The sequence below is a fragment of the Papio anubis genome, chromosome 1 (assembly GCF_008728515.1).
Source record: "Papio anubis isolate 15944 chromosome 1, Panubis1.0, whole genome shotgun sequence".
Classification (NCBI taxonomy): domain Eukaryota; kingdom Metazoa; phylum Chordata; class Mammalia; order Primates; family Cercopithecidae; genus Papio; species Papio anubis.
The window spans coordinates 74,088,670-74,116,091 of record NC_044976.1 but is presented as its reverse complement, the minus strand read 5'-3'; the positions used below and the strand labels follow the sequence as shown (position 1 = coordinate 74,116,091).

General features: G+C 38.1%; 1 protein-coding gene across 3 annotated transcripts in view; it reads right to left on the bottom strand.

Moving 5' to 3' along the window:
* The window catches only part of ACADM (acyl-CoA dehydrogenase medium chain), a 44,828-nt gene that overhangs the window by 2,931 nt on the left and 14,475 nt on the right, over positions 1–27,422 (bottom strand). For 2 of the 3 annotated variants that reach the window (XM_021943129.2, XM_009211116.4), the window contains exons 6-10: positions 26,382–26,462; positions 20,724–20,854; positions 17,564–17,672; positions 11,241–11,381; positions 10,275–10,370 (exon numbers count right to left, since the gene is read on the bottom strand). In XM_021943129.2, coding sequence (XP_021798821.1) covers positions 10,275–10,370; positions 11,241–11,381; positions 17,564–17,672; positions 20,724–20,854; positions 26,382–26,462 — 558 coding nt within the window. The remainder of the gene's footprint in view (positions 1–10,274; positions 10,371–11,240; positions 11,382–17,563; positions 17,673–20,723; positions 20,855–26,381; positions 26,463–27,422) is intronic. The other variant, XM_021943132.2, reaches the window with a different exon arrangement.

Sequence of the window (27,422 nt, the reverse complement as noted above, 5' to 3'; positions counted from 1 at the left end):
ACGAGGTCTTGCTATGTTGCCCAGGCTGGTCTGCAACTCCTAGCCTCAAGCAATCCTCCTACTTACGCCTCCCAAAGTACTGAGATTATAGGTGTGAGTCACTGTGCCTGACCTTTCTTTTTTTTTTTTTTTTTTAAAACCTTTTCATTAACTAATTTTAGGTTTATAGAAGTTACACCCAGCTTCCTCTAATGTTAACATATTACCAAACCATAGTGCCATGATTGAGAACAGGACATTAACACTGGTATAGTATTAACTAAACTATAAGCCTTACTCAAATCTGGTCAAGTTTTCTAACATTCTTTTTCTTTTCACCATTACACATTGAATTTAGTTATTTCTTCTGAAATACTGGTATAGTATTAACAACTAAACTATAAGCCTTACTCAAATCTGGTCAAGTTTTCTACTAATGTTCTTTTTCCACCAGTATACATTGAATTTAGTTATTTCTTCTTATTCTTTCCCAGGCTATTACAATTCCTCAATCCTTTCTTACCTTTTATGTCTTTGCTCTTCTGAAGAATGTTGATTGGTTATTTTATGTAAAATGTCCTTCAATTTCAGTTTGCCTATTTTTTTTTTTTTTTTTGAGACAGGGTCTCACTTTGTCATCCAGGCTGGAATGCAATGGCATGATCTAAGATCACTGCAGCCTCAACGACCCTCCCGCCTCAGCCCCCAGAGTAGCTGGGACTTTTTAGCTGGCACTTTTTTTTTTTTTCCCCCAAGACTGAGTTTCACTCTGTCGCTCAGGCTGGAGTGAAGTGGTGCGATATCGGCACACTGCAACCTCCGACCCCCAGGTTCAAGCGATTTTCCTGCCTCAGCCTCCCGAGTAGCTGGGCATGTGCCACCACGCCCGGCTAATTTTTTTTTTTTTTTTGTATTTTTACTAGAGACAGGGTTTCACCATGTTGGCCAGGCTGGTCTCAAACTCCTGATCACAGGTGATCCACCCGCCTCAGCCTCCCAAAGCGCTAGGATTACAGGCCTGAGCCACCACAACCGGCTTTTTTTTTTTTTTTTTTTTTTAAATAGAGACCTGGTCTCCCTATGTTGCCCACACTGTTCTCAAACTCCTGGGCTCAAGGGATCCACCCACTTTGGCCCCCCAAAATATTAGGATTACAGGTGTGAGTCACCATGCCTGGCCTCTGCTAGGACTTTTTAAAAGAAATTTGCTAGCTGGGTGCGGTGGCTCACACCTGTAATCACAGCACTTTGAGAGGCTGAGGTGGGCGGATCACCTGAGGTTGGGAGTTTGAGATCAGCCTGATCAATATGGAGAAACCCCATCTCTACTAAAAATACAAAATTAGCCAGGCATGGTGGCGCATGCCTGTAATACCAGCTACTCAGGAGGCTGAGGCAGAAGAATTGCTTAAACCTGGGAGGTGGAGGTAGTGGTGAACCGAGATCACACCATTGCACTCCAGCTTGGGCAACAAAAGTGAAACTCCATCTCAAAAAAAAAAAAAAAAAAAAGTTGCTACAGATAGAGCAAAATCATGTGGCATTGTATCAGATACCAAGACAGAGGAAAGGACAACTAAAAGATGCTTCTTAGACTCTACAGGCTCAGAATTGAATAGAAGACATAAAATAAATACTTTCAATAAGGGATAGTAAGTGCTCTATGAGTTAGTTATATAGTCAAGATACGTTATAGGATGGAAATATGTTCCCGTTTCCTGGCATACAACTCCTAAATTCCTTGGGATCTCCAAAGTGCTGTCTATTGTCTGATAGGTTCAGCATAGTGCTGGTCACTGCAAAGACGATGGCAGGATTAGAGGGTTAGGACCTTCAGCCCCACCCCCACAACCTCCAGGGAGGGGAGAGGGGCTAAAGGTCAAGTTAAATCATCAATGACCAATGGTTTAATTGATCATGACTATGTAATGAAGCCTCCATGAACACCCAAGAATGTGTCCAGAGTTGGTTCCTTCCAGTGGGTTCTTGGTCTCGCTGACTTCAAGAATGAAGCTGCAGACCTTCACGGTGAGTGTTACAGCTCTTAAAGATGGTATGTCTGGAGTTTGTTCCTTCAGATGTGTCCAGAGTTTCTTCCTTCCAGTGGGTTCGTGGTCTTGCTGACTTCAAGAATGAAGCCGCGGACCTTCGTGGCAAGTGTTACAGCTCTTAAAGGTGGTGCAGACTCAAAGGGTAAGCAGCAGCAAGATTTATTGTGAAGAGTTAAAGAACAAAGCTTCCACAGCATGGAAGAGGACTGGAGCAGGTTGCCACTGCTGGCTGGGGTGGCCAGCTTTTATTCCCTTATTTGTCCCAGCCGACATCCTGCTGACTGGTCCATTTTACAGAGTGCTGATTGGTCCATTTTATAGAGTGCTGACTGATGAATTTATAATCCTTTAGCTAGACACAGAGCGCTGACTGGTGCATTTTTACAGAGTGCTGATTGGTGTGTTTACAATCCTTTAGCTAGACACAGAGTGCTGATTGGGGCATTTACAATCCTTTAGCTAGACACAGAGCACTGATTGGTGCATTTTTACAGAGTGCTGATTGGTGTGTTTACAATCCTTTAGCTAGACACAGAGTGCTGATTGGTGCATTTTTACAGAGTGTTGATTGGTGTGTTTATAATCCTCTAGCTAGACAAAAAAGTCCTCTAAGTCCCCTTGGACCCAGGAAGTCCAGCTGGCTTCACCTCTCAAGAGGACATGGTTTGGAGAATTTCCAGAGGTTCCTATAGGGTGAGATTCCCAGGGAGGGCATGGAAGCCATATGCATCTTCCTTCATCTGTATCCTTTAAAATATCCTTCCTGGCTGAGCGTGGTAGCTCACACCTGTAATCCCAGCACTTTGGGGGGCCAAGGTGGGCAGATCACCTGAGGTCAGGAGTTTGAGACCAGCCTGGCCAACATGGTGAAACCCTGTCTCTACTAAAAATAAAAATAAAAAATTGGCCAGGCATGGTGGCAGGTGCCTGTAATGCCAGCTACTTGGGAGGCTGAGGCAGAAGAATCAATTGAACCCAGGAGGCAGAGACTGCAGTGAGCTGAGATCATGCCATTGCACTCTAGCCTGGGCAACAAGAGTGAGACTCTGTCTGAAAAAAAAATAAAAAATAAAATAAAATAAAAATTAAAAAATTAGATATCCTTCCTAATAAACTGGTAAATGTGTTTCCCTGAGTTCTGTGAGCGGCTTTAGCAAATTACTGGAATTCACAGATGGGGTCATGGGAACCCCAACTTGAAGCCAGTCAGCCAGAAGTTCTGGAGGCCAGGACTTGCAACTGGGGGAAAAGAAGGGGCAGTCTTGTGAGATTAAGCCTGTGGGATCTGATGCTATCTCTGGGTACGTAGTGTTGGAACTAAGTCAGAGGATACCCAGCTAGTGTCTGTTGCTTGGTGTGTGTGGGATATCCTCCCACATCTTTGGTCATAGAAGTCTTCTTCTGTGTTGATCATTTTTGTGGTGTTGAGAACAGAAGAAAAACATGGTTTGAGAGAGTTTTTCCTGATACAAGTGACTACTTTGGTCCAAATCTTAGTTCCATAATTTATTAGATGGGCCTAATCATTTTGCATGCGATAAATGGAAATAACAGTACCTATTCCAGAGTATTATGAAGATTAGAGTTAATACATGTTAAGCACCCAGAATAGTGCCTGGAACAGGGAAATCATCTGATTATTAGTATTTAATAGAGTAGGTATTCAATCACTGTTTGTTTTATGAATAAAATAGAAGTTCACAGCACAAGACATCTAAGTGCTAGGAGTAGAAAGGTTTCTAAAAACATACATTTCCTGCTCATATGGAGCTTACATTCTAGTGAGACTGTGAGGGGAGACAATAAACAAATACTGATATGACAGAATGTTGGGTAGTGATAATAACTTTGAAAAAGAAGGGCAGGATCAGTGTTAGAGGTCATATTTTACATACTCTCATGTCATCTGGAAACAGGGACAATTTGACTTCCTCTTTTCCTAATTGAATACCCTTTATTTCTTTCTCCTGCCTGATTGCCCTGGTCAGAACTTCCAACACTATGTTGAATAGGAGTGGTGAGAGAGGGCATCCCTGTCTTATGCCAGTTTTCAAAGGGAATGCTTCCAGTTTTTGCCCATTCAGTATGATTTTGGCTGTGGGTCTGTCATAAATAGCTCTTATTATTTTGAGATACATCCCATCAATACCTAGTTTATTGAGAGTTTTTAGTATGAAGGGCTGTTGAATTTTTTCGAAGACCTTTTCGGTATCTATTGAGATAATCATGTGATTTTTGTCTTTGGTTCTGTTTATAGGATGGATTACCTTTATTGATTTGCATATGTTGAACCAGCCTGCATCCCAGGGATGAAGCAAACTTGATCATGGTGGATAAGCTTTTTGATGTGCTGCTGGATTTGGTTTGCCAGTATTTTATTGAGGATTTTTGCATCAATGTTCATCAGGGATTGGTCTAAAATTCTTTTTTTTGTTGTGTCTCTGCCAGACTTTGCTATGAGGATGACGCTGGCCTCATAAAATGAGTGAGGGAGGATTCTCTCTTTTTCTGTTGATTGGAATAGTTTCAGAAGGAATGGTACCAGCTCCTCTTTGTACCTCTGGTAGAATTCGGCTGTGAATCCGTCTGGTCCTGGACTTTTTGTGGTTGGTAGGCTCTTAATTATTGCCTCAATTTCACAGCCGGTCATTTGTCTATTCAGGGATTCAACTTCTTCCTGGTTTAGTTTTGGGAGGGTGTATGTGTCCAGGAATTTATCCATTTCTTGTAGATTTTCTAGTTTATTTGCATAGAGGTGTTTGTGGTGTTCTCTGATGGTAGTTTATTTATGTGGGATTGGTGGTGATCTTTATCTTTTTTTATTGATTTTTGATTCTTCTCTATTTGATTCTTCTCTCTTTTCTTCTGTATTAGTCTTGCTAGCGGTCTATCAATTTTGCTGATCTTTAAAAAAACAGCTCTTGGATTCATTGATTTTTTGAAGGGTTTTTTGTGTCTCTATCTCCTTTAGTTCTGCTCTGATCTTAGTTATTTCTTGCCTTCTGCTAGTTTTTGAATGTGTCTGCTCTTGCTTCTCTAATTCTTTTAATTGTGATGTTAGAGTGTCAATTTTAGATCTTTCCTCCTTTCTCTTGTGGGCATTTAGTGCTATATATTTCCTTCTACACACTGCTTTAAATGTGTCCCAGAGATTCTGGTATGTTGTGTCTTTGTTCTCATTGGTTTCAAAGAACACCTTTATTTCTGCCTTCATTTCATTATGTACCCAGTAGTCATTCAGGAGCAGGTTGTTCAGTTTCCTTGTAGTTGAGCGGTTTTGAGTGAGTTTCTTAATCTTGAGTTCTAGTTTGCTTGCGCTGTGGTCTGAGAGACAGTTTGTTATAATTTCTGTTCTTTTACATTTGCTGAGGAGTGCTTTACTTCCAACTACGTGCTCAATTTTGGAATAAGTGTGATGTGGTGCTGAGAAGAATGTATATTCTGTTGATTTGGCATGGAGAGTTCTGTAGATGTCTATTACGTCTCTTGTTGCAGAGCTGAGTTCAATTCCTGGATATCTTTGTTAACTTTCTGTCTTGTTGATCTAATGTTGACAATGGGGTGTTAAAATCTCCCATTATTATAGTGTGGGAGTCTAAGTCTCTTTGTAGGTCTCTAAGGACTTGCTTTATGAATCTGGGTGCTCCTGTATTGGGTGCATATATATTTAGGATAGTTAGCTCTTATTGAATTGATCCCCTTACCATTATGTAATGGCCTTGCCTCTTTTGATCTTTGTTGGTTTAAAGTCTGTTTTATCAGAGACTAGGATTGCAGCCTCTGCTTTTTTTGTTTGTTTTCCATTTGATTGGTAGATATTCCTCCATCCCTTTATTTTGAGCCTATGTGTGTCTCTGCACGTGAGATGGGTCTTCTGAATACAGCACACTGATGGTTCTTGACTCTTTATCCAATTTGCCAGTGTGTGTCTTTTAACTGGAATATTTATCCCATTTACATTTAAGGTTAATATTGTTATGTGTGAATTTGATCCCGTCATTATGATGTTAGTTGGTTATTTTGCTCACTAGTTGATGCAGTTTATTCCTAGCATCGATGGTCTTTAAAATTTGGCATGCTTTTGCAATGGCTGGTGCGTTTGTTCCTTTCCATGTTTAGTTCTTCCTTCAGGAGCTCTTGTAAGGCAGGCCTGGTGGTGACAAAATCTCTTAGCATTTGCTTGTCTGTAAAGAATTTTATTTCTCCTTTACTTATGAAGCTTAGTTTGGCTGGCTATGAAATTCTGGGTTGAAAAATTCTTTAAGAATGTTGACTACTGGCCCCCACTCTCTTCTAGCTTATAGGGTTTCTGCTGAGAGATCCACTGTTAGTCTGATGGGCTTCCCTTTGTGGGCAACCCGACCTTTCTCTCTGGCTGCACTTAACATTTTTTCCTTCATTTCAACTTTGGTGAATCTGACAATTATGTGTCTTGGGGCTGCTCTTCTCGAGGAGTATCTTTGTGACATTCTCTGAATTTTCTTAATTTGAATGTTGGCCTGCCTTGCTAGGTTGGGGAAGTTCTCCTGGATAATATCTTGAAGAGTGTTTTCCAACTTGGTTCCATTCTCCCCATCACTTTCAGGTACACCAACCAGACGTAGATTTGGTCTTTTTACATAGTCTTACATTTCTTGGAGGCTTTGTTCATTTCTTTTTACTCTTTTTCTCTAAACTTCTCTTCTCACTTCATTTCATTCATTTGATCTTCAATCACTGATACCCTTTCTTTCACTTGATCAAATCGGCTACTGAAGCTTATGCATGCATCACGTACTTCTCGTGCCATGGTTTTCAGCTCCATCAGATCATTTAAGGTCTTCTCTACGTTGTTTATTCTAGTTAGCCATTCATCTAATCTTTTTTCAAGGTTTTTAGCTTCTTTGCGATGGGTTCGAACATCCTCCTTTAGCTTGGAGAAGTCTGTTATTACCGATTGTCTGAAGCTTTCTTCTCTCAATTCGTCTAAGTCATTCTCTGTCCAGCTTTGTTCTGTTGCTGGTGAGGAGCTGCGTTCCATTGGAGAAGAGGTGCTCTGATTTTTAGTTTTCAGCTTTTCTGCTCTGGTTTCTCCCCATCTTTGGGCTTTTATCTAACTTTGGTCTTTGATGATGGTGACATACAGATGAGGTTTTGGTGTGGATGTCCTTTTTGTTTGTTAGTTTTCCTTCTAACAGTCAGGACCCTCAGTTGCAGGTCTGTTGGAGTTTGCTGGAGGTCCACTCCAGACCCTGTTTGCCTGGGTATCACCAGCGGAGGCTGCACAACTGCAAATACTGCAGAACGGCAAATGTTGCTGCCTCATCATTCATGTGGAAGCTTCGTCTTGGAGGGGCACCCGGCTGTATGAGGTGTCAGTTGGCGGAGGTCTCTCCCAGTTGGGCTACTCGGGGGTCAGGGACCCACTTGAGGAGGCCATTTGTCTGTTCTCAGATCTCAAACTCCATGCTGGGAGGACCACTACTCTCTTCCAAGCTGTCAGAAACGAACATTTAAGTCTGCAGAAGTTTCTGCTGCCTTTTTTTCAGCTATGCCCTGCCCCCAGAGGGGAGTCGACAGAGACAGGCAGGCCTCCCAAAGCTGCAGTGGGCTCAACCCAGTTGACACTTCTTGGCCACTTTTTTACCTACTCAAGCCTCAGCAATGGCGGATTCCCCTTCCCCAGCCTTGCTGCCACCTTGCAGTTCGATCTCAGACTGCTGGGCTAGCAGTAAGTGAGGCTCTGTGGGTGTGGGACCCTCCGAGCTAGGTGCGGTGTATAATCTCCTGGTGTGTTATTTGCTAAGCCTGTTGGTACAGCACAGTATTAGGGTAGGAGTGTCCCAATTTTCCAGGTCCCGTCTGTTACGGTGTCCTTTAGCTAGGAAAGGGAATTCTCCAACCCCTTGTACTTCTCTTGCCCAGGAGGGTTAAAAAAAGAACAAGGAAAAAAAGGTCTTTTGTTACTGTTGTTGTTTTGAGACAGGGTCTCACGCTGTTGCCCAGACTGGAATGTAGGGAGTTTCTCAATGTGTGGGATCAATGTACATGGCCTCTGTGATACAGGAGTCCCCAAGTCGAGAAATGAATGTAAAATAACAGCTCTTAGAATGGTGAAATCTCTGGAGTACCTAATAAAAGTGCCAAAAAAGTGCCAAAAAAGTACAAAAGCCAGTTTCTAATATGCTTCTATAATGCTCTGAGAAATACAGTACTTCCTGCAGATAAGTTGTTTACAAATAAAAAATAAAAGCAAAATAACTGACCATAAAAGAGTTAGGAGACACAATACACCTTGAAAGATTAGCACCCTAAGAATTGAAGATAACAAAAAAATCTGAAATTGATTATAAATGAAGAATTTTTACATGATTAATGACAAAAAAGGAAAAGGTGGTACCATGTTGAAAAGAAGGTATAATGGAAAAAAACAAATATAACATCTGGAAATGAAAAGTAGTCATTAATAAAAAAATCAATAGATAGATTAAATAGATTAGGCACGAGATAAGAGAACTAGAAAGCAGATCTGAAAAAATTACCTAGAATATAGTGCAGAAAGATAAATTACGAAACTAAGGTTAAGGGACACAGAGCAGTGCTAATACAAGTTTGTCCACAGTGCCGATTCACAAACTGTTACTGGTTGATGGTACAGAAGATGAGAATAAGCATTTAGAAACTTTTACAGCAATTTAATATTGTTGTGACATTCTTATATTTTACAAAAATAATGGTCCATATTAACTGGAAATTAAAACAAACTGGTCTTTCACGACAGATAGTTAGAGAACCACTGACAAATGGAGATAGGAATAGGAGGCTCATGAGGGGCCGAGGTGGAAGGATTGCTTGAGCTCAGGTGTTTGAGACCAGCCTGGGCAACACAGTGAGACCCCAACTCTACAAAAATAAAAAGATTAGGCAGGCATGATGGTGTGCCCCTATAGTTCCAGTTATTTAGGAGGCTGAAGTGAGAGGATTGCTTGATCCTGAGAAGCTGCAATGAGCCATGACTGTACCATTGCACTCACATTTGGGCAACCAAGACACTGTCTCAAAACAAAAACAAAAACAAAAACAAAAAACAGAGAAAGAAATAGGAGGTTCACTATACAACTCATAGTGAGTTGCAGGAGAGAATACAGATAATGGGGGGGCATCAATATTTGAAGGGATAAGACTTAAGAATTACCCTGGAAATTCATGGAAGACACAACTCTTTATAGTACTAAAATTATCTGACACTCGAGAAGAGATGGGAAGTAACAGAATTAAGAGTATAACATAGGACAGGTGCAGGGGTTCAGGCCTGTAATCCTAGCACTTTGGGAGGCCAAGGCAGGCAGATCACTTGAGGCCAGGAGTTCAACACCAGTCCGGCCAACATAAGGGAACCCTGTCTCTACTAAAAATACCAAAATTAGCTGGGTGTGGTGGTGTGTGTCTGTAGTCCCAGCAACTCGGGGGTTGAGGCAGGAGAATCACTTGAACACGGAGGTGGGGGTTTCAGTGAGCCCAGATCACGCCACTGTACTTCAGCCTGGACGACAGAGCAAGACTTTGTCCCCCACCCACCACCGCTAAAAAAAAAAAAAAAAAAGTATAAAATAGAATTCTGGATCTGTGACTTATAAATTGTGTAGCCTTGGACAAATCATTTGATACCTCTGAGCTTCAGTTTCTTGATCCTTAAAAGAGATAACACTACTCAAAAAAGTGTTACTGAGAGAATTAGAAAATGTATTTAAAATGCATAGCACAAGGCTGGGCCTGGTGGTTCATTCCTGTAATCCTAGCACTTTGGGAGGCTGAGGTGGGTGGATCGAGACCAGCCTGGTCAACATAGTGAAACCCCATCTCTACTAAAAATACAAAAATTAGCCAGGCATAGTGGTGCACACCTGTAGTTCCCGCTACTCGGGAGGCTGAGGCAGGAGAATTGCTTGAACTCGGGAGGCGGAGGTTGTGGTGAACTGATATTGTGCCACTGCACTCCAGCCTGAGCAACAGAGCAAGACTCCATCTCAAAACAAACAAACAAACAAAAAAAACACATAGCACAGTGTCAGATACAGAAGTAACCAATAGTTAGTGGCACAATCTAAAAAGAAATTTGTCTTTGAAACTCATCTTGATAAATCCACATTATCTTCCTGCTATCAAAGTAGAAATTGATTAGTTTGTGGTTTAAAAATCATTTCTAAATATTAAATGATAATGAGTGTCTTTACATTTGAACAAAGCAAGCAGTATTAAAATTACCTCTATAAGTAACTTTCCAAAAGTTTTCCTTTCCAGGGCATACTTGGTAGCTTCATCCAAAGCTCTTTGTGCTAATCCAACAGCACCAGAAGATACCTAGCATTTTAACATATTACAAAGCAAAAGTTCATGTTATCTTTAAAACACATAATATCTACCTAAGTGTCTAAGTTAGGGAGTGTACAAAGAGAAGGTGATGTACAGCAACAAGAAACTGGTGGGAAGCGGGGAATAGGCATGTAAGTTTATATTATTTGTTAATTAAAGGTAGTAAGAGGCATTTGTTAGGCATAATATCATACTCTAGAAGAAAATCATTCCTTTTGTTTAACAAGAGAAACATTACTAGGGGAAATATTCTTAATGAGTGAAAACAGAAAGTGAGTACATATTAACAGGATGATCATATTTAGGGTGGACTGCCTCTCCAAATCTAGCACCAACTACAGTAATTTTGCAGTTGCTAAAATAATTTCTATAATGGATAGTAAGAAAAGTTGAAGAATTATTTAAAAAATTAAGAAAAGTAACAATATGGTCAGGCGCAGTGACTCCCACTTGTAATCCCAGCACTTTGGGAGGCCGAGGTCAAGAGATCGAGACCATCCTGGCCAATATGATGAAACCCTATCTCTACTAAAAATACAAAAATTAGCTGGGCAGTGTGGCGGGTGCCTGTAGTCCCAGCTACTCGTGAGGCTGAGGCAGGAGAATCTCTTGAACCCAGGACGCAAAGGTTGCAATGAGCTGAGATTGCACCACTGCACTCCAGCCTGGTTACAGAGTGTGACTCTGTCTCAAAAAAAAAAAAAAAAAAGAAAAGTAACAGTATTTCTCCTATACCCTTAAAAAAATAAGCAGATATTAAAAAGAGAAACACACTAAACATACAATTTTAAAGTAAAACTACTTATTTAATGTAATAAATAAAAGATCCTATAAGGATTGTCAACTTGTATTACTTACTGTAGGTCTGGTTTTATCAAAAGCTCCCATTGCAATTTTGAAACCAGCTCCGTCACCAATTAAAACATTTTCTTTAGGCACTTTCACATCTTCGAAGACAATTCCTCTAGTATCTGAACATCGCTGGCCCATGTTTAATTCCTAATAAGAAAATTGGTATATTTTAAGGAATTTTTTTTGAGCCAGTATCAATTTTTGCTTTAATCACTGTTTCATGACTTTCTGCAATTACCTAAAACAGGGATCAACAAAGTATAGTCTGCAATGCCTGTTTTACAAAGAAAGCCTTATTGGAATACAGTCACACCTATTAGGTTTTTTTTTTAATTTTTAAATTTATTTATTATTATTATACTTTAAGTTGTAGGGTACATGTGCATAACATGCAGGTTTGTTACATATGTATACTTGTGCCATGTTGGTGTGCTGCACCCATCAACTCGTCATTTACATCAGGTATAACTCCCAATGCAATCCCTCCCCCCTCCCCCCTCCCCATGATAGGCCCCGGTGTGTGATGTTCCCCTTCCTGAGTCCAAGTGATCTCATTGTTCAGTTCCCACCTATGAGTGAGAACATGCGGTGTTTGGTTTTCTGTTCTTGTGATAGTTTGCTAAGAATGATGGTTTCCAGCTGCATCCATGTCCCTACAAAGGACGCAAACTCATCCTTTTTTATGGCTGCATAGTATTCCATGGTGTATATGTGCCACATTTTCTTAATCCAATCTGTCACTGATGGACATTTGGGTTGATTCCAAGTCTTTGCTATTGTGAATAGTGCTGCAATAAACATACGTGTGCATGTGTCTTTATAGCAGCATAATTTATAATCCTTTGGGTATATCCCCAGTAATGGGATGGCTGGGTCATATGGTACATCTAGTTCTAGATCCTTGAGGAATCGCCATACTGTTTTCCATAATGGTTGAACTAGTTTACAATCCCACCAACAGTGTAAAAGTGTTCCTATTTCTCCACATCCTCTCCAGCACCTGTTGTTTCCTGACTTTTTAATGATCGCCATTCTAACTGGTGTGAGATGGTATCTCATTGTGGTTTTGATTTGCATTTCTCTGATGGCCAGTGATGATGAGCATTTTTTCATATGTCTGTTGGCTGTATGAATGTCCTCTTTTGAGAAATGTCTGTTCATATCCTTTGCCCACTTTTTGATGGGGTTGTTTGTTTTTTTCTTGTAAATTTGTTGGAGTTCTTTGTAGGTTCTGGATATTAGCCCTTTGTCAGATGAGTAGATTGCAAAAATTTTCTCCCATTCTGTAGGTTGCCTGTTCACTCTGATGGTAGTTTCTTTTGCTGTGCAGAAGCTCTTTAGTTTAATTAGATCCCATTTGTCAATTTTGGCTTTTGCTGCCGTTGCTTTTGGTGTTTTAGACATGAAGTCTTTGCCCATGCCTATGTCCTGAATGGTACTACCTAGGTTTTCCTCTAGGATTTTTATGGTATTAGGTCTAACATTTAAGTCTCTAATCCATCTTGAATTAATTTTCGTATAGGGAGTAAGGAAAGGATCCAGTTTCAGTTTTCTACTTATGGCTAGCCAATTTTCCCAGCACCATTTATTAAATAGGGAATCCTTTCCCCATTTCTTGTTTCTCTCAGGTTTGTCAAAGATCAGATGGCTGTAGATGTGTGGCGTTATTTCTGAGGACTCTATTCTGTTCCATTGGTCTATATCTCTGTTTTGATACCAGTACCATGCTGTTTTGGTTACTGTAGCCTTGTAGTATAGTTTGAAGTCAGGTAGCGTGATGCCTCCAGCTTTGTTCTTTTGACTTAGGATTGTCTTGGAGATGCGGACTCTTTTTTGGTTCCATATGAACTTTAAAGCAGTTTTTTCCATTCTGTGAAGAAATAAATTGGTGACTTGATGGATGGCATTGATCTGAGGGCAGTATGGCCATTTTTGCGATATTGATTCTTCCTATCCGCAGGCATGGTATGTTCTTCCATTTGTTTGTGCCCTCACTTTATTTCACTGAGCAGTGGTTTGTAGTTCTCCTTGAAGAGGTTGTTTACATCCCTTGTAAGTTGGATTCCTAGGTATTTTATTCTCTTTGAAACAATTGTGAATGCAAGTCCATTCCTGATTTGGCTCTCTGTTTGTCTGTTACTGTCTCTCAGACCACCAATTACGAAATCAAACTAGAGCACAAGGACTGAAACTCAATAATCAAAACGCTCAACTACATGGAAACTGAACAACCTGCTCTGAATGACTACTGGGTACATAGCGAGAATGAAGGCAGAAATAATAAAGATGTTCTTTGAAACAATGAGAACAAGACACAACATACAGGAATCTCAGGGACACGACAGCAGTGTTAAGAGGGAAATTTATAGCACTAAATGCCCACACAAGGAAAGCAGAAGATCAAAAATTGACCTCCTGTATACATGGTAAAGAACTAGAAGCAAGAGCAGAAGCACATTCCAAAGCTAGCAGAGGCAAAGAGAAATAACTAAGATCAGAGCAGAGGCTGAGGAGATAGGGTGCAAAAGGCCTCCGAGAAATCAATGAATCAGGGTTGGTTTTTGAAAGATCAACAAAAATTGACCAGACCACTAGCAAGACTAATAAAGAAAGAAAAAGAAGAAGAATCAAGTAGGCGCGTTAAAAATGAAATGGGGATATCCTACCGACCCACAGAAATACAACTACCATCAGGAAATTTTCTCAAACACTCCATGATAAGCTGCGGAAGATCTAGAAGAAATGGATAATTTCCTGGACACCCCACTCTTCCAAGACTAAACCAGGAAGCAGTTGAATCCCTGAATAGACCAATAGCAGGCTCTGAAATTGAGGCAATAATTAATAGCCTACCAACCAAAAAAAGTCCAGGACCAGATGGATTCACAGCTGAATTCTACCAGAGGTACAAGGAGGAGTTGGTACCATTCCTTCTGAAACTATTCCAATCAATAGAAAAAGAGGGAGTCACACGTATTTGTTTACATATCATCTACAGTTACTTTCTTGCTACAATGGCAGAACTGAGTAGTTGTGACAGTGATACGGCCTGCAAAGCCTGAAATATTTATAATTTGGATCTTTACAAAAAAATTTGCCAACCATAATCTCGAACAACGTTTCACAAATTTTGAAACCAACACTAGTCTAAAGGTCTACAAGTACATCTTATCAACAAAGACAAATCTCATTTTATGTTTGAAAGCTCTCTATTTTACCATGTCAGAAAAAACATTTAGTAAACACAATCTGATTTGAGACCTTTAATCTTAATAGAGCTAGTAAAATAATCTACTGAATAAAAATTGTTTTCCTTTGACTCTTTGTTAAAATTAGGTTTACTGAGGTATAATTTACATGTAGAAAAGTCATCATTTTTATGTATACACTTCTAATAACTCTGACAAATGTATGTGTGTGTAACCACCACCATGCTCAAAATATAGAGTATTTTAGAACCCCAAAAAGTTACCTTGTTCTCCCTTTATAGTCAATTTCCTTATTCTACACCTATCCCCTGGCAACCACTGTGTGATTTTTCTCCATGTAGTTTTTCCTTTTCCAGAACGTCATTTAAGTGAAATAATAAAGTGCTTTCTGTGTCTGACTTTTCACTTAGTATAGTGCTTCTGAGATTCACCCATGTTGCTGCACAATCAATAATTCATTTATTTTACTGCTGAGTAGTATCCCACTGTATGGATGTACCATATATCTATTATCTTTTCACTAGTTGATGGATACCCTCCTCCTCATTTTTAGCAGTCATTAATAAAATTGCAATAAACATTTGTATATAGGTCCTATTTTCATTTCTCTTGGGTATTTATCTAAGAGCACTGGTTATGTGATAAGTGTATGTTTGACTTTATAAGAAACTACTAAACTAGCTACATTCCCTCAACTTTTTGTTTTAAAAATTTTCAAACCAATGGAGGAGTTGTAATAGGCATATAAGTACTTATATACCCTACACCTGTAATAGATTCACCAGTTGTTAACATTTTGATACATTTGCTTTATTTTTTCTCTTTCTCTTTGTATATAACTGTTAGTGTTATGCTGAATCATGAGAGGAATTTGCAGACATAACTCTTAATGAGGAAAAAAATTTGATCTCATTTTTAATAAGCAGAATGAGAAACAGGAGCATTGGAAACAAAGAGCTATAAACTAATCCTTTAATTTGCTGGTTTTAATAGTCTGCTTCTGAGTTTGAAGAAATGATAACAATAGTTTGACCTAGAAAGAAACCAACATCCCTTTATTTTGTCTTTAAAAGTTGATAAACTAGAATCTTGGACCACCATTCAGATATAATGAGAAAACACCTTACCAGATTCATCCCAAACCCCACAACATTTAAAACCAAAATGCTTCCTGGGCTCATCTCAAACCACGTAATTTCTAAAACAGAAAACATTTGAAAACATTAGGTCTCACTCTGTCATCCAGGCTGTAGTGCAGCAACACGAGCATGGCTCACTGCAGCCTTGACTTCCTGGGCTTAGGTGATCCTGCCACTTCAGCCTTCCAAGTACCTGGGACTACAGGTGTATGTCACTACAACTGGCTTTTTTTTTTTTTTTTTTTTTTTGTAGAGGTAAAGTCTCAATATGTTGCCTAGGCTGGTTCTGAACTCCTGGGTTCAAGCAGTTCTCCCAGATCAGCCTCCCAAAGTGCTAGGATTACAATCATGAACCACCAAACCTGGCCTGAAAACATCAAATTTCACAAATTTGTAAATATCCGTTTGTTTCAATAAAGATTTAAGGAGGCTTAAATATACACAACATAATTATCTATATCCCTCACTAGAAAGTAATTTACCTAAGGCCAGGGATTTTTGTCTATTTTGATCCATACTGTATCCCTAATAGCTAGAATACTGTATATAGTATGCACTACATAAATATTTATTGAAGTAGAGATTTTTTTTTAAGTGAGAACATTAGGCAAAAAGAAAAAAAACTAGAAATAGCAAGATAAAATCAGGAGTGAGTTTACTACTAAAAAAAATATAAGCTGTTAGGTCCTTTATACTTTCTAAAGATGGGCCATACATTTGGCCAAGTTTGCTAGCAACTACTCCTAAGACAGAAACATGATCTGTTACATAAATAAAAAACAATTTCTTGGGAAAAGCACAACAATTTTTAGTTCTTATATTTTGTTACATACAACAGTATCATCAGTTTTGTCAGGTGCAGTCTACCTTTAATATCTGATTGAAAATATAGCACAATATAGCATCATAAACTACACTGAGTAAGGTCCTAGGATACCTTCATATTGATTTCAATTCTGCCTCTCCCTTTGTGACCTTGGTTGGGTGCAGTGGCTCGTGCCTGTAATCCCAGCACTTTAGGGGGCCAAGGTGGGAGGATCACTTGAGCCCAGGAGTCTGAGACCAGGCTGGGCAACACGGCACAACCCTGTCTCTACAAAAAATACAAAAATTAGCCATGTGTGGTGGTGCATGCCAGTAATCCTAGCCACTCAGGAGGCTGAGATGGGATGATTGTCTGAGCCCAGGAGGCAGAGGTTGCAGTGAGCTGAGATCCTGCCACTGCACTCCAGCCTGGGCAACAGAGCGAGATGCTGTCTCAAAAAAAAAAAAAAAAAAAAAAAAAGAAAGAAAGAAAATTACTTTATTGACTTCATTTCTTTCCTTCTTTATAAAATTTATAATTTTAAACTCTGAGTTATAAAATTTTAAACTCTTTTCTCTTTAGTCTACTGTAAACGCCAAATTTATCTCCACATATTCAGAATACAAACCTTTTCAAATATGTTAAATTACCTTTTCTTATTTAAATAAGATTTTCTTGCCTTTCCACATTCAAGGCTATTTGCTATTTTCTACACTCTTTTCAGGCATAGACGTTTTTCTAAGTGTTATATGACCTAGTATAATCTCAATTATGTCACATTGTTTTTATCTGTAAAATGGGCATAATGCCATTTATCCTACCAAAAGGTTGCTGTGAGGATCCAATGGAGAAAAGTGTGGGAAAATCCTTTGAAATATCCAAAATTCTTATTATTGGTCAGGTAATATAAATGGTAGCTTGATTTTACTTCATTATTCCTCACAGCTGTTATTAGCCTTCTCCACAGGTTAGTACTACTCTTTCAAAATGACTTGAAATGACTGCTCACAAAATCTTCAGTAGTATATAGACTAGTTGATCTAATATCATCAAAACACAGCTTTATTTTTACTCCAACTTACTACAAACAAATGTTTTCATTAAAGGAAAGTTAAGTAATTTGCAATTTATAATTAAAATAATATTTGGGGCCCTAATCATTGATAAACACTTTACCTTTCTCCCAATCTGAATTCCTGGGGTATCTGCTTCCACAATGAATCCAGTAAAGGCTTTATTAGCAGGAGCTTTAGGATCTGGATCAGAACGTGCCAATAAAAAATACCTAAGAGATACACACAACTGATAATGGTGATAATATCAGCAAATAACACATGGTGACTGCTCTCTCAGTTAATCCTCTTAACAATCCCAATTATTATTACCTACATTTTACAAATGAGGAAATAAATAATCAGGTTTAAAAGAGCTATGGAAGAGATAGTATTTGAGGTCTATGTCTAATAACACAGTAGGCCCTCCCCCATTACATGGGGTTTCACTTTCTGTGGTTTCAGTTACCCGCAGTACAGTACATATAAGATATTTTGAAAGACAAAGAGGACATTTACATAACTTTTTTTTTTTTTTGGACAAGATCTCACTCTGTTGCCCAGGCTGGAGTACAGTGGCATGATCTTGGCTCACTGCAGCCTCGACCTCCCCAGCTCAGGTGATTCTTCCACCTCTTCTGAGTCACTGGTACTATGGGCACGTGCCACCATGCCCAGCTAATTTTATTTTTTGTAGGGATGAAGTCCCATTACCTTGCCCAGGCTGGTCTCAAACTCCTAGACTCAAGGGATCCTCCCACATGGGCCTTCTAAAGTGCTGTGATTACAGGTGTGAGCCACCATGCCTGGCCTAACATTTACATAACTTATTACAATATATTGTTATAGTTCTATTTCATTAGTAGTGGTTGTTAATCTCTTGCCGGGCCCACTTTATCAATTAAACTTTATCATAAGTATATATGTGTAGAAATATAGTATATATAGGCTTTGGTACTTCTGAAGCTTCGGGTATCCACTAGGGGTCCTGGAATGTATCCTGCAAAGATAAGGAGCGACTACAGTATGCTATTTAACTTTGTTTTAGTAGTATGAGTTGTAAGTAAAAATCCCTGGTATAATAATAATGTAATATAACAAGACAGTCTGTACATGTTGAAACTGGCACTTTTTCTCTCCCAAAACTAATTTTATTCTTTAAGGGGCATGCTATCTTGAAAAGGAGGAGAAATAGAGCTGCCTGTGAAAAGGAATAATATAAAACAGAGACCCATATGTTCCAACTACTGTTTCTTTATGCAGCAAGTCAGTATTTTTGTTATAGCTGAGTTATTAGGAATATTTGCTGATTTTTTCCTACAGAAGAATTTCTCAGAAAGATTTTGAAGTGAAACATAAGAAAAAAAATGCAAATATCCAAGCATCTAATTCATGTTCCACATACCCTGGTACATGAAAAAATCTTTTAAAAAGGTATATTCTTCCCTTAACAACACAAACTTATTTTCTTTGCTTAAAACCAATACATTACCACTCATTCTATAGTTTTATTTAATATTAATAGTAACAAAATCATAAAAATTGTTATCTGGTTTCATATGTTACCTAATTTGCCTTACTATATGAACAATGAACAGTTGTAATCAGTTATTTCATTCAATTTTGTAAAGATGGGGTCTCGTTATGTTGCCCAAGCTGGTCTTGAACTCCTGGGCTCAAGCAATCTTCCTGCCTCAGCCTCCAAAAGTGCCGGGATTGCAGATGTGAGTCACTGCACCTGACTAATCCGTTTTTAAAATTACAAAAACTTCAAACTGCATTGTTCGATTTCTCTCAACTTGTTAAATTTTAAGTTTCTTCATTCTTTATTAGTTGCTGGTATTACCAGGAATTGCTTAAAGGTAAAGATATAGCACTCCATAATACTGAACATATTTAGGATGCTCATAAGGAATTGATTGATATGTTTAAACTAAATAACTTTTTAGTAGGTTCATTCTGAAAAAATGATGTTTTATTTGCTAGAAAACTGTACTATATGGCACACAAATATATTGAATCAGAATTTTTACAAAAAGAGACAGGCCATTTAGTACATTATTCTAATCAATAAAAAGTTATTCTAGAAACTCTCTATATACTTGTAGTGATGGGTAAATACAGTATTTCCCATGACAACTTAACAGCACTGCTGCTGGAAAACTTGACCTTAGATTAAGCTAAATTCTACATTTTTCTTTTCTTTTTTATTATTATACTTTATGTTCTAGGGTACATGTGCACAACGTGCAGGTTTGTGACATATGTATACATGTGCCATGTTTGTGTGCTGCACCCATTAACTCGTCATTTACATTAGGTATATCTCCTAAGGCTATCCCTCCCCCTTCCCAATTCTACATTTTTCTAACTTTCACCCATCAATTCTAAGCTGGCATCCTGAAGTAAACACATAAGCCTGATCATCTTTCTGTGTAATAATATTTGAAAAACTTCAAGATTCTTCCAAAATAACCAAGGCTCTGCTTTTCAGAACATGTTTCGTAGGCTCCTCCCAATGTAAGACACTTACCTGCTTCTAGATTTAGTCAATTTTTTCAATATATGTTTAATGTGTTGCCCAGAACTGTTACCATTTTTTTCTCTCCTATTTGATGTTGTACTTCTATTACTTTGGCTTAAAATTACATTAGTTTTTTAAAGGCTCATACTATTGATTCCTATTGAACTTAAGAGTTACTTATTGAATTTTCCTCATCTTTTATCAACAATCAAGTGTTTTTCTTTAATATTTTATATTTATACAAATTATGTTTGATCCTTTGCTGACCTCCATATTATTTTTTGACCATATATTAGAAATTTCCAGATTTTATTAAAGTCAAATTCTGCCTTCTCTAATGGACAACCTGTTTTAAGACTGCTTCTGTTTATTTCTGACAATTGCAGACAGGCACTATACCAAAGGTTTTCCTTTTTCCTTAGAGTCTTAGGATTCCAAGGAATGGCTGGTATAGGAGATGAGGAGTGGAGATAATAAGCCAAGTAGATACAGTGCTAGCCTTCCTAATCAGATTCAAACAGAGCATGCATTTGTATTTTATTTTACACATTAAACTTCTGAGAGTTAATTTGAAAAAATAGTGCAGGGGCTTAAAAATAGTTTTTGAAAATCACCTAACTGTTTATCATCTCCTATAGACCTTCCAGTTCCACAAACATACCTTAACTGTAGTGGTTTAAAAATATACAGAAAGAAGAAAGAGAGATTTGAAGATAAAACAATTAAGAAAAAATATACAAAGATGTTTTGAACAACATACCAACTAGCTTTTCCTCCATTGGTTATCCACATCTTCTGACCATTAATAATATACTCATCTCCTTTCTTTTCTGCTTTGGTCTTTATACCAGCTACATCAGAGCCTGCTCCAGGTTCTGTTACACAATAAGCCTTGAATATATAAAAACAAGAGAAATGAAATTAAATGTTAGTAATTAAATTCTGAATGTTTGGAAACAGGATTGTTTTATTTTTTTAAGCTGTATTTTAAATATTTTTAAATATCTAAACTTAAAATGTTCTTAGAAAATCAAATAAACCACTCAAATGTCAAAACTTTTCTGTTTTGTTTGTAAGAGGCAGGGTCTCGCTCTGTTGCCCAGGCTGGAACACAGAGGCTCAATGCAGTCTCAGCTTCCTGGACTCAGGAAATTCTCCCACCTCAGCCTCCTGTGTATAATAGCTGGGACTGCAGGCACACACCACCATGCCTGGCTAATTTTAAATTTTGGGTAGAGATATAGTCTCACTATATTGCCTAGGCTGGTCTCAACTTCCTGGGCTCAAGCAATCCTCTGTGTCAGCCTCCCAAAGTGCTGGGACTACAGGCACAAGTCACAGTGCCTGGCCTAAAAACATTTAATATATAATTAAAATTAGGCATAAGTATATCAACAAATCATATATTTAACAAAAAAGTGAAAATGTTAGATAGCTTTAAACAAGTTCATTAAATTCAATTTCACATGTATTCATTCATACAAACATTTATTGAGTATCTACTATGTACCACGATATAAACTAGGATATGGGGAAACCAGAGGTAAAGGACATTCAGTCCTAGAGATTTTCACAATGTAACAGTGGAGATAAATAACTATACTGCAACTCTATGTGTGAAAGTCACAGATAAGGGGCTTGAGAAACTAGCTTCCCAGAGGAGAGGATGTTTAAATTAAGTCTCAAAAAGGAAAATGGCTTCTTTGGGAGGAGGGAGAAAGAGGAGGAATATGCATTCCAGGTCCAAGTAATGGGATATGCTATGATACTAAGATAAGAAACAGAGTTACCCAGTGTTTGTAATGCTGAAAATACCAGAGCTCTACAGTATGTAAATTCTGTGCATGTAAGGGAATGGTAAGACATGAGTCTGGAAAGAAAGGAATGAAATGGTTGACAAGAATCTTTTATATCACATTAGAAATTTAAAATTTTATCTGAGGGGAGCGTCTTAAGGCTCTTAAACAGAGGAATGACAAGACACAAGCAGTAATGGATAAAAGGGGGTGGTAGAAGGCAAGTGTTAGTGCAAGTTAATTCAAGAGTGGCAGGTACTGTGGATACTAAAGAAACAAGTTCCTTGCCCTTAAGGTACTTACAGTCCAAAGAAGAAAGAAATTGGGCCGAACATAGTGGCCCCTGCCTGTAATCCTAGCATTCTGTGAGGCTGAGATGGGAGGATCACTTGAGACCAGGAGTTGAAGACCAGCCTGATCAACATAGCGAGAACCCATGTCGATTTACTTTTTAAAAATATACAACAAAAAAGAAACTATAAACATTGTATTTTAATTCAAAATAGTAAGTGTATATAGGCGCATTTTAAATGATTACTTAGGGCCAGGCATGGTGGATCAGGCTTCAGGCTTGTAATTCCAGCACTTTGGGAGGCCGAGGCAGGTGGATCACTTGAGGTCAGGAGTTCGAGACCAGCCTGGCCAACATGGTAAAACCCTGTCTCTACTAAAAATACAAAACCTTAGCTAGGCGTGGTGGCGGGTGCCTGGCTAATCCCAGCTTCTTGGGTGGCTGAGGAAGAAGAATTACTTGAACCTGGGAGGTGAGCCGAGATGGTGCCACTGCACTCCAGCCTACAAGACGGAGTGCGACTCCATTTCAGAAAAAATAAATAAATAAATAAATAATAATAACTACACTCGGCTGGGCTTGGTGGCTCACACTTGTAATCCCAGCACTTTGGGAGGCCAAGGTGGGCAGATCATAAGGTCAGGAGATATAGACCATCCTGGCTAACACAGTGAAATCTCATCTCTACTAAAAATACAAAAAATTAGCCAGGCGTGGTGGCACGCACCTGTAGTCCCAGCTACTTGGGAGGCTGAGGCAGGAGAATCACTTGAACCCAGGAGGCAGAGGTTGCAGTGAGCCAAGATTGCACCACTGCACTCCAACCTGGGGAACAGAGCAAGACTCCATCTCAAAAAGTAAATAAATAAAAATAACTTACTCAAACATCTGAAAGCCAATATAGCCAAGAGAAAACTACAGTGAAATCACTCTAACATTTATTGAACACCTATTATAGTATGAACTGGTAAAATTATTTTAAAAAATGACAGGTTCTGTGCTTCAGCATCATGTAATCTAAAATATTTGTCTAATGATAACAGATGCTCGCAAATGATGCTGCTTCAGAAGGTATTGATTCCCAGGCACCTGAGGTATAAAAACATGTCAGCTAGATGGCTTTTGACAGGGATTCTGTAGAAGGGATTCAGGTGTCACTCAAGTTAACTGAACTAGATTACTCCACTACCTGGAGATTTGATGATGTATTCAGCATCATAACAAAATAAAGAGTTGTCCATAAAAGATGCCCCTTTTAAGTACCAAAATTTTGTTTTAAACAACTTTAAGGTATTTTTTTCCCTGAAATATGATATTAGACATCTTTCTGTTTCATAATACAGTGAAGTTTTTAAAGTTTGTGAAGTAAATGGGCCTGTTTTTTTCTATACAAAATGGCTTGTCACTACTGGTTCTTCGGAGTTGTTGTCTTCTTTTTCTTTTTCTTTTTTGTTTTTTATATATATATTTTTTATATATTGTTATATATAATATATAATTATACATAATATAGTATATTCCATAGTAATATACATATATATTATATAGTATATATACTACATACAGTATATATATTATACATATAATTTATACAATGTATAAATTATATATTGTGTATATGTATAATATACATTATATATTTATAATTATATAATTATATATAACTACAATATATAAAATACATAATTATATATAATATATAGTTTATTATATATTGTATATATAGTATATGTATATTATATTATATATCGTATATCTTATACAATATAAAATATTGTATTTATAACACTATATAATACTATATATTACATATACAATATATAGCATTAATATATAATGTATACTAATACTATATATCATAGTATTACTATATAACATATATTATACAATGTTATATATTATACAATGTATTATATAATGTATATTTTATATACATAATATATAGTATATATAACATATACTATATATTATATATATACTGGTGGCAGAGTCTCTCAACATTGTCCAGGCTGGTCTTGAACTCCTGGCCTCAAGCAGTCTTCCTGCCTTGGCTTCCCAAAGTGTTAGGATTACAGACATGAGCCACCATGCCTGGCCTGTTCTTGGCTTCTTATTTGATCATTTTTTAAAAAAAATTTTTTCTGTATTATTTTTTACCATAACATTATTTTCTAAAGTAAAAACCCAAGGAGTTTAAACATTCAACAGTATAGAACAGTGAAATAATTTATAGCATATCCATTAGATAGCAAATTATGCAGTACTGTTACAGCATGTAAAAAGAAGGAAGGCATAAGAAAATGTTCACGTTGTTAAATAAAGTAGTACATAAAACTACATGTATATAATAGGGCGCTGTTACAAACACAATTACATATCTAAAAATCTGGTAGGCACTACAATAAGGAAGTAATAATAATTAACTCCATATCTGAGGGATAACAGATACTTTTGTTCTACTTTAAACATTTCTAAATTTCTATACTCAGTATTTTATAATCAGAAAAGTTATAAAATTTTAATTTTTTAAAAGTTTGCCTTTGGCATCCACGAGTTTTGGAATTCAACCAACTGTGGATCAAAACCCACAGATACGAAGGGCTAACTGTACATTTTGTATAAGGGACTTGGCAACCAAAAATATTGATGTGGAGTACAACAGGTCCTAAACTATTCCCTCATGAATATGGAGAGCTGACTATACTCTACAGGAGAACAATCTAGATGTTTCACACAGTTCTTATAGACAATAGTGAGAATGTTTAGCTAAACTCTCAATTGTTTAAAAAAATTGCAGATTTCCTAGCAAATATGTACAAATGCCTTTATTAAACAGTTTGCTTGAAATTTAGGTATCTGAAATAAAAATCATTTATTTTCAAGTATTATTTTCTGTTAAGATGAATTCTCATTATTTGCTCAAAACGAAAAAATCTACTGTATTTCAGTATAACAACCACACCTTAGATTGAAATATGTTTGAATAAACAAGAAGTAAAAATTCTTAGGTAAACAACAGTTTAAGAATAGAGCCTGTGTGTGTGTGTGCGTGTGTGTGTGTGTGTAACCTTTTTAAAAAAATCTAATTTAAAAATTTGTTGAGTTGTTTTCAGAGGTTTAAATAAACTCTACAACTATTCTTCCCAAGTCATTCAGTCATTCAACAAATACGTTGCTCTTTCTTCAGTTGCAGGTTCACATTAATTTTATTTATTTATTTATTTATTTAGAGACAGAGTCTCACTGTGTTGCCCAGGTTGGTCTTGAACTCCTGGGCTCAAGCAGTTCTGCCTTAGCCTCTCAAAGTGTTCAGATTACAGGTGTGAGCCACTATGCCCAGCCCACATTAACTGCTTTTTTTTTTTTGAGACAGAGTCTCACTCTGTTGCCCAGGCTGGAGTGCAGTGTCGCCATCTTTACTTAGCAACCTCTGCCTCCTGGGTTCAAGAGATTCTCATGCCTCAGCCTCCCGAGTAGCTGACAAGCGCCACCTCATCCAGCTAATTTTTGTATTTTTAGTAGAGATGGGGTTTCTCCATTTTGGCTACGCTGGTCTCAAACTCCTGACCTCAGGTGATCCACCTGCCTCCCACTCTCAAAGTGCTGGGATTACAGGCGTGAGCCCCCACGACCAACCAACATTAATTTTTTACTAATTCAAAACACTACTAGTTCAAACACACATTGCCCTACATTCAATCTGAACTTCCTGACACAATGACTCAGTTCTTGAAGTGTAGAATGCTCCATTAAATAGATCTCTCTCTCCTGAAGTAAGGGATTATTATGACACTTTTTGACATCCCAAAGACATCACAAGTAGATCTCTCTTCTCCTGGAAGTAAGCAAGGAAATTATGATGACACTTTTTTTTTTTTTTTTTTTTTTTAAGATAGTCTCACTCACTCTGTCGCCCAGGCAGCAGTGCAGTGGTGTGATCTCTGCTCACTGCAACCTCCATCTTCCAGGTTCAAGTGATTCTCATGCCTCAGCCTCCTGAGTAGCTGGGATTATAGGCAAGCACCGCCATGCCTGGTTAATTTTTGTATTTTCAGTAGAGACGGGGTTTCACCATGTTAGCCAGGCTGAACTCCTATCCTCAAGTAATCTGCCCTCCTCGGCCTCCCAAAGTGCTGGGATTACAGGTATGAGCCACAGTCCTCGGCCTGTTATGACAGTTTCTTGGCATCCTCGAAACATCATTGCAATAATATGTCGCTAACATTTGTTTCAATGGTATATCTCCCAGTATATACATATAGACTGAAAAGGAGAAATAGCACCTTTGTTCCCTTAAGTGTGAAATAAAGTAGCAGCTACACATACTCACACACATCAACGGCTCCTCAGTCATTCTCCCCAAATACTTCTTCTTTTGTTGCTCATTTCCAGCAATAATAATAGGCATTTCCTACCGAAAAAAATTGACATTAAAAAATCAAGTCATTTTTTTGGATATGTAAATTCAGAGACGTTATAATTCAAAATGAAAAAAGAACTACTTTTCACCTAAGAGGTAAGTCCAAAGAACTGGCCTATACCTTGCCTCTAAGTTAGAATGAGGAAATAAATATGCTAATCTAAGTATTTTAATAAAATTAGGTTATATGTAGGACCTGTGGCATTATAATCTGTGAAAATCTACTACACTAAAATGCACAAATAAAAAATTATATTTAGAATATATGACACGGTATATATGATCAGGCCTAAGAACTACTTGTTAGGCTGGATGCAATGGCTCACGCCTGTAATCACAGCACTTTGGGAGGTCAAGGCGGGTGAATTATGAGATCAAGAGATGGAGACCATTCTGACCAACATGGTGACACCCCGTCTCTACTAGAATTACAAAAAAAAAAAAAAAAAAAACAATTGCTAGGCATGGTGGTGGGCGCCTGTAGTCCCAGCTACTCAAGAGGCTGAGACAGGAGAATGGCGTGAACCCGGGAGGTGGAGCTTCCAGTGAGCCAAGATCGTGCCACTGCACTCCAGCCTGGGCAACACAGCGAGACTCTGTCTCAAACAAAACAAAACAAAACAAAACAAGGGGAGGTTCCAAGATGGCCAAATAGGAACAGCTCCAGTCTACAGCTCCCAGCGTGAGTGATGCAGAAGATGGGTGATTTCTGCATTTCCAACTGAGGTACTGGGTTCATCTCACTGGGGCTTGTCGGACAGTGGGTGTAGCCCATGGACTGTGAGCCAAAGCAGGGTGAGGTAATGCCTCAACCAGGAAGTGCAAAGGGTCAGGGAATTCCCTTTCCTAGCCAAGGGAAGCCGTGACAGACTGAACCTGGAAAATTGGGTCACTCTCACCCTAATACTGTTCTTTCTCAAAGGTCTTAGCTAACAGCATGCCAGGAGATTA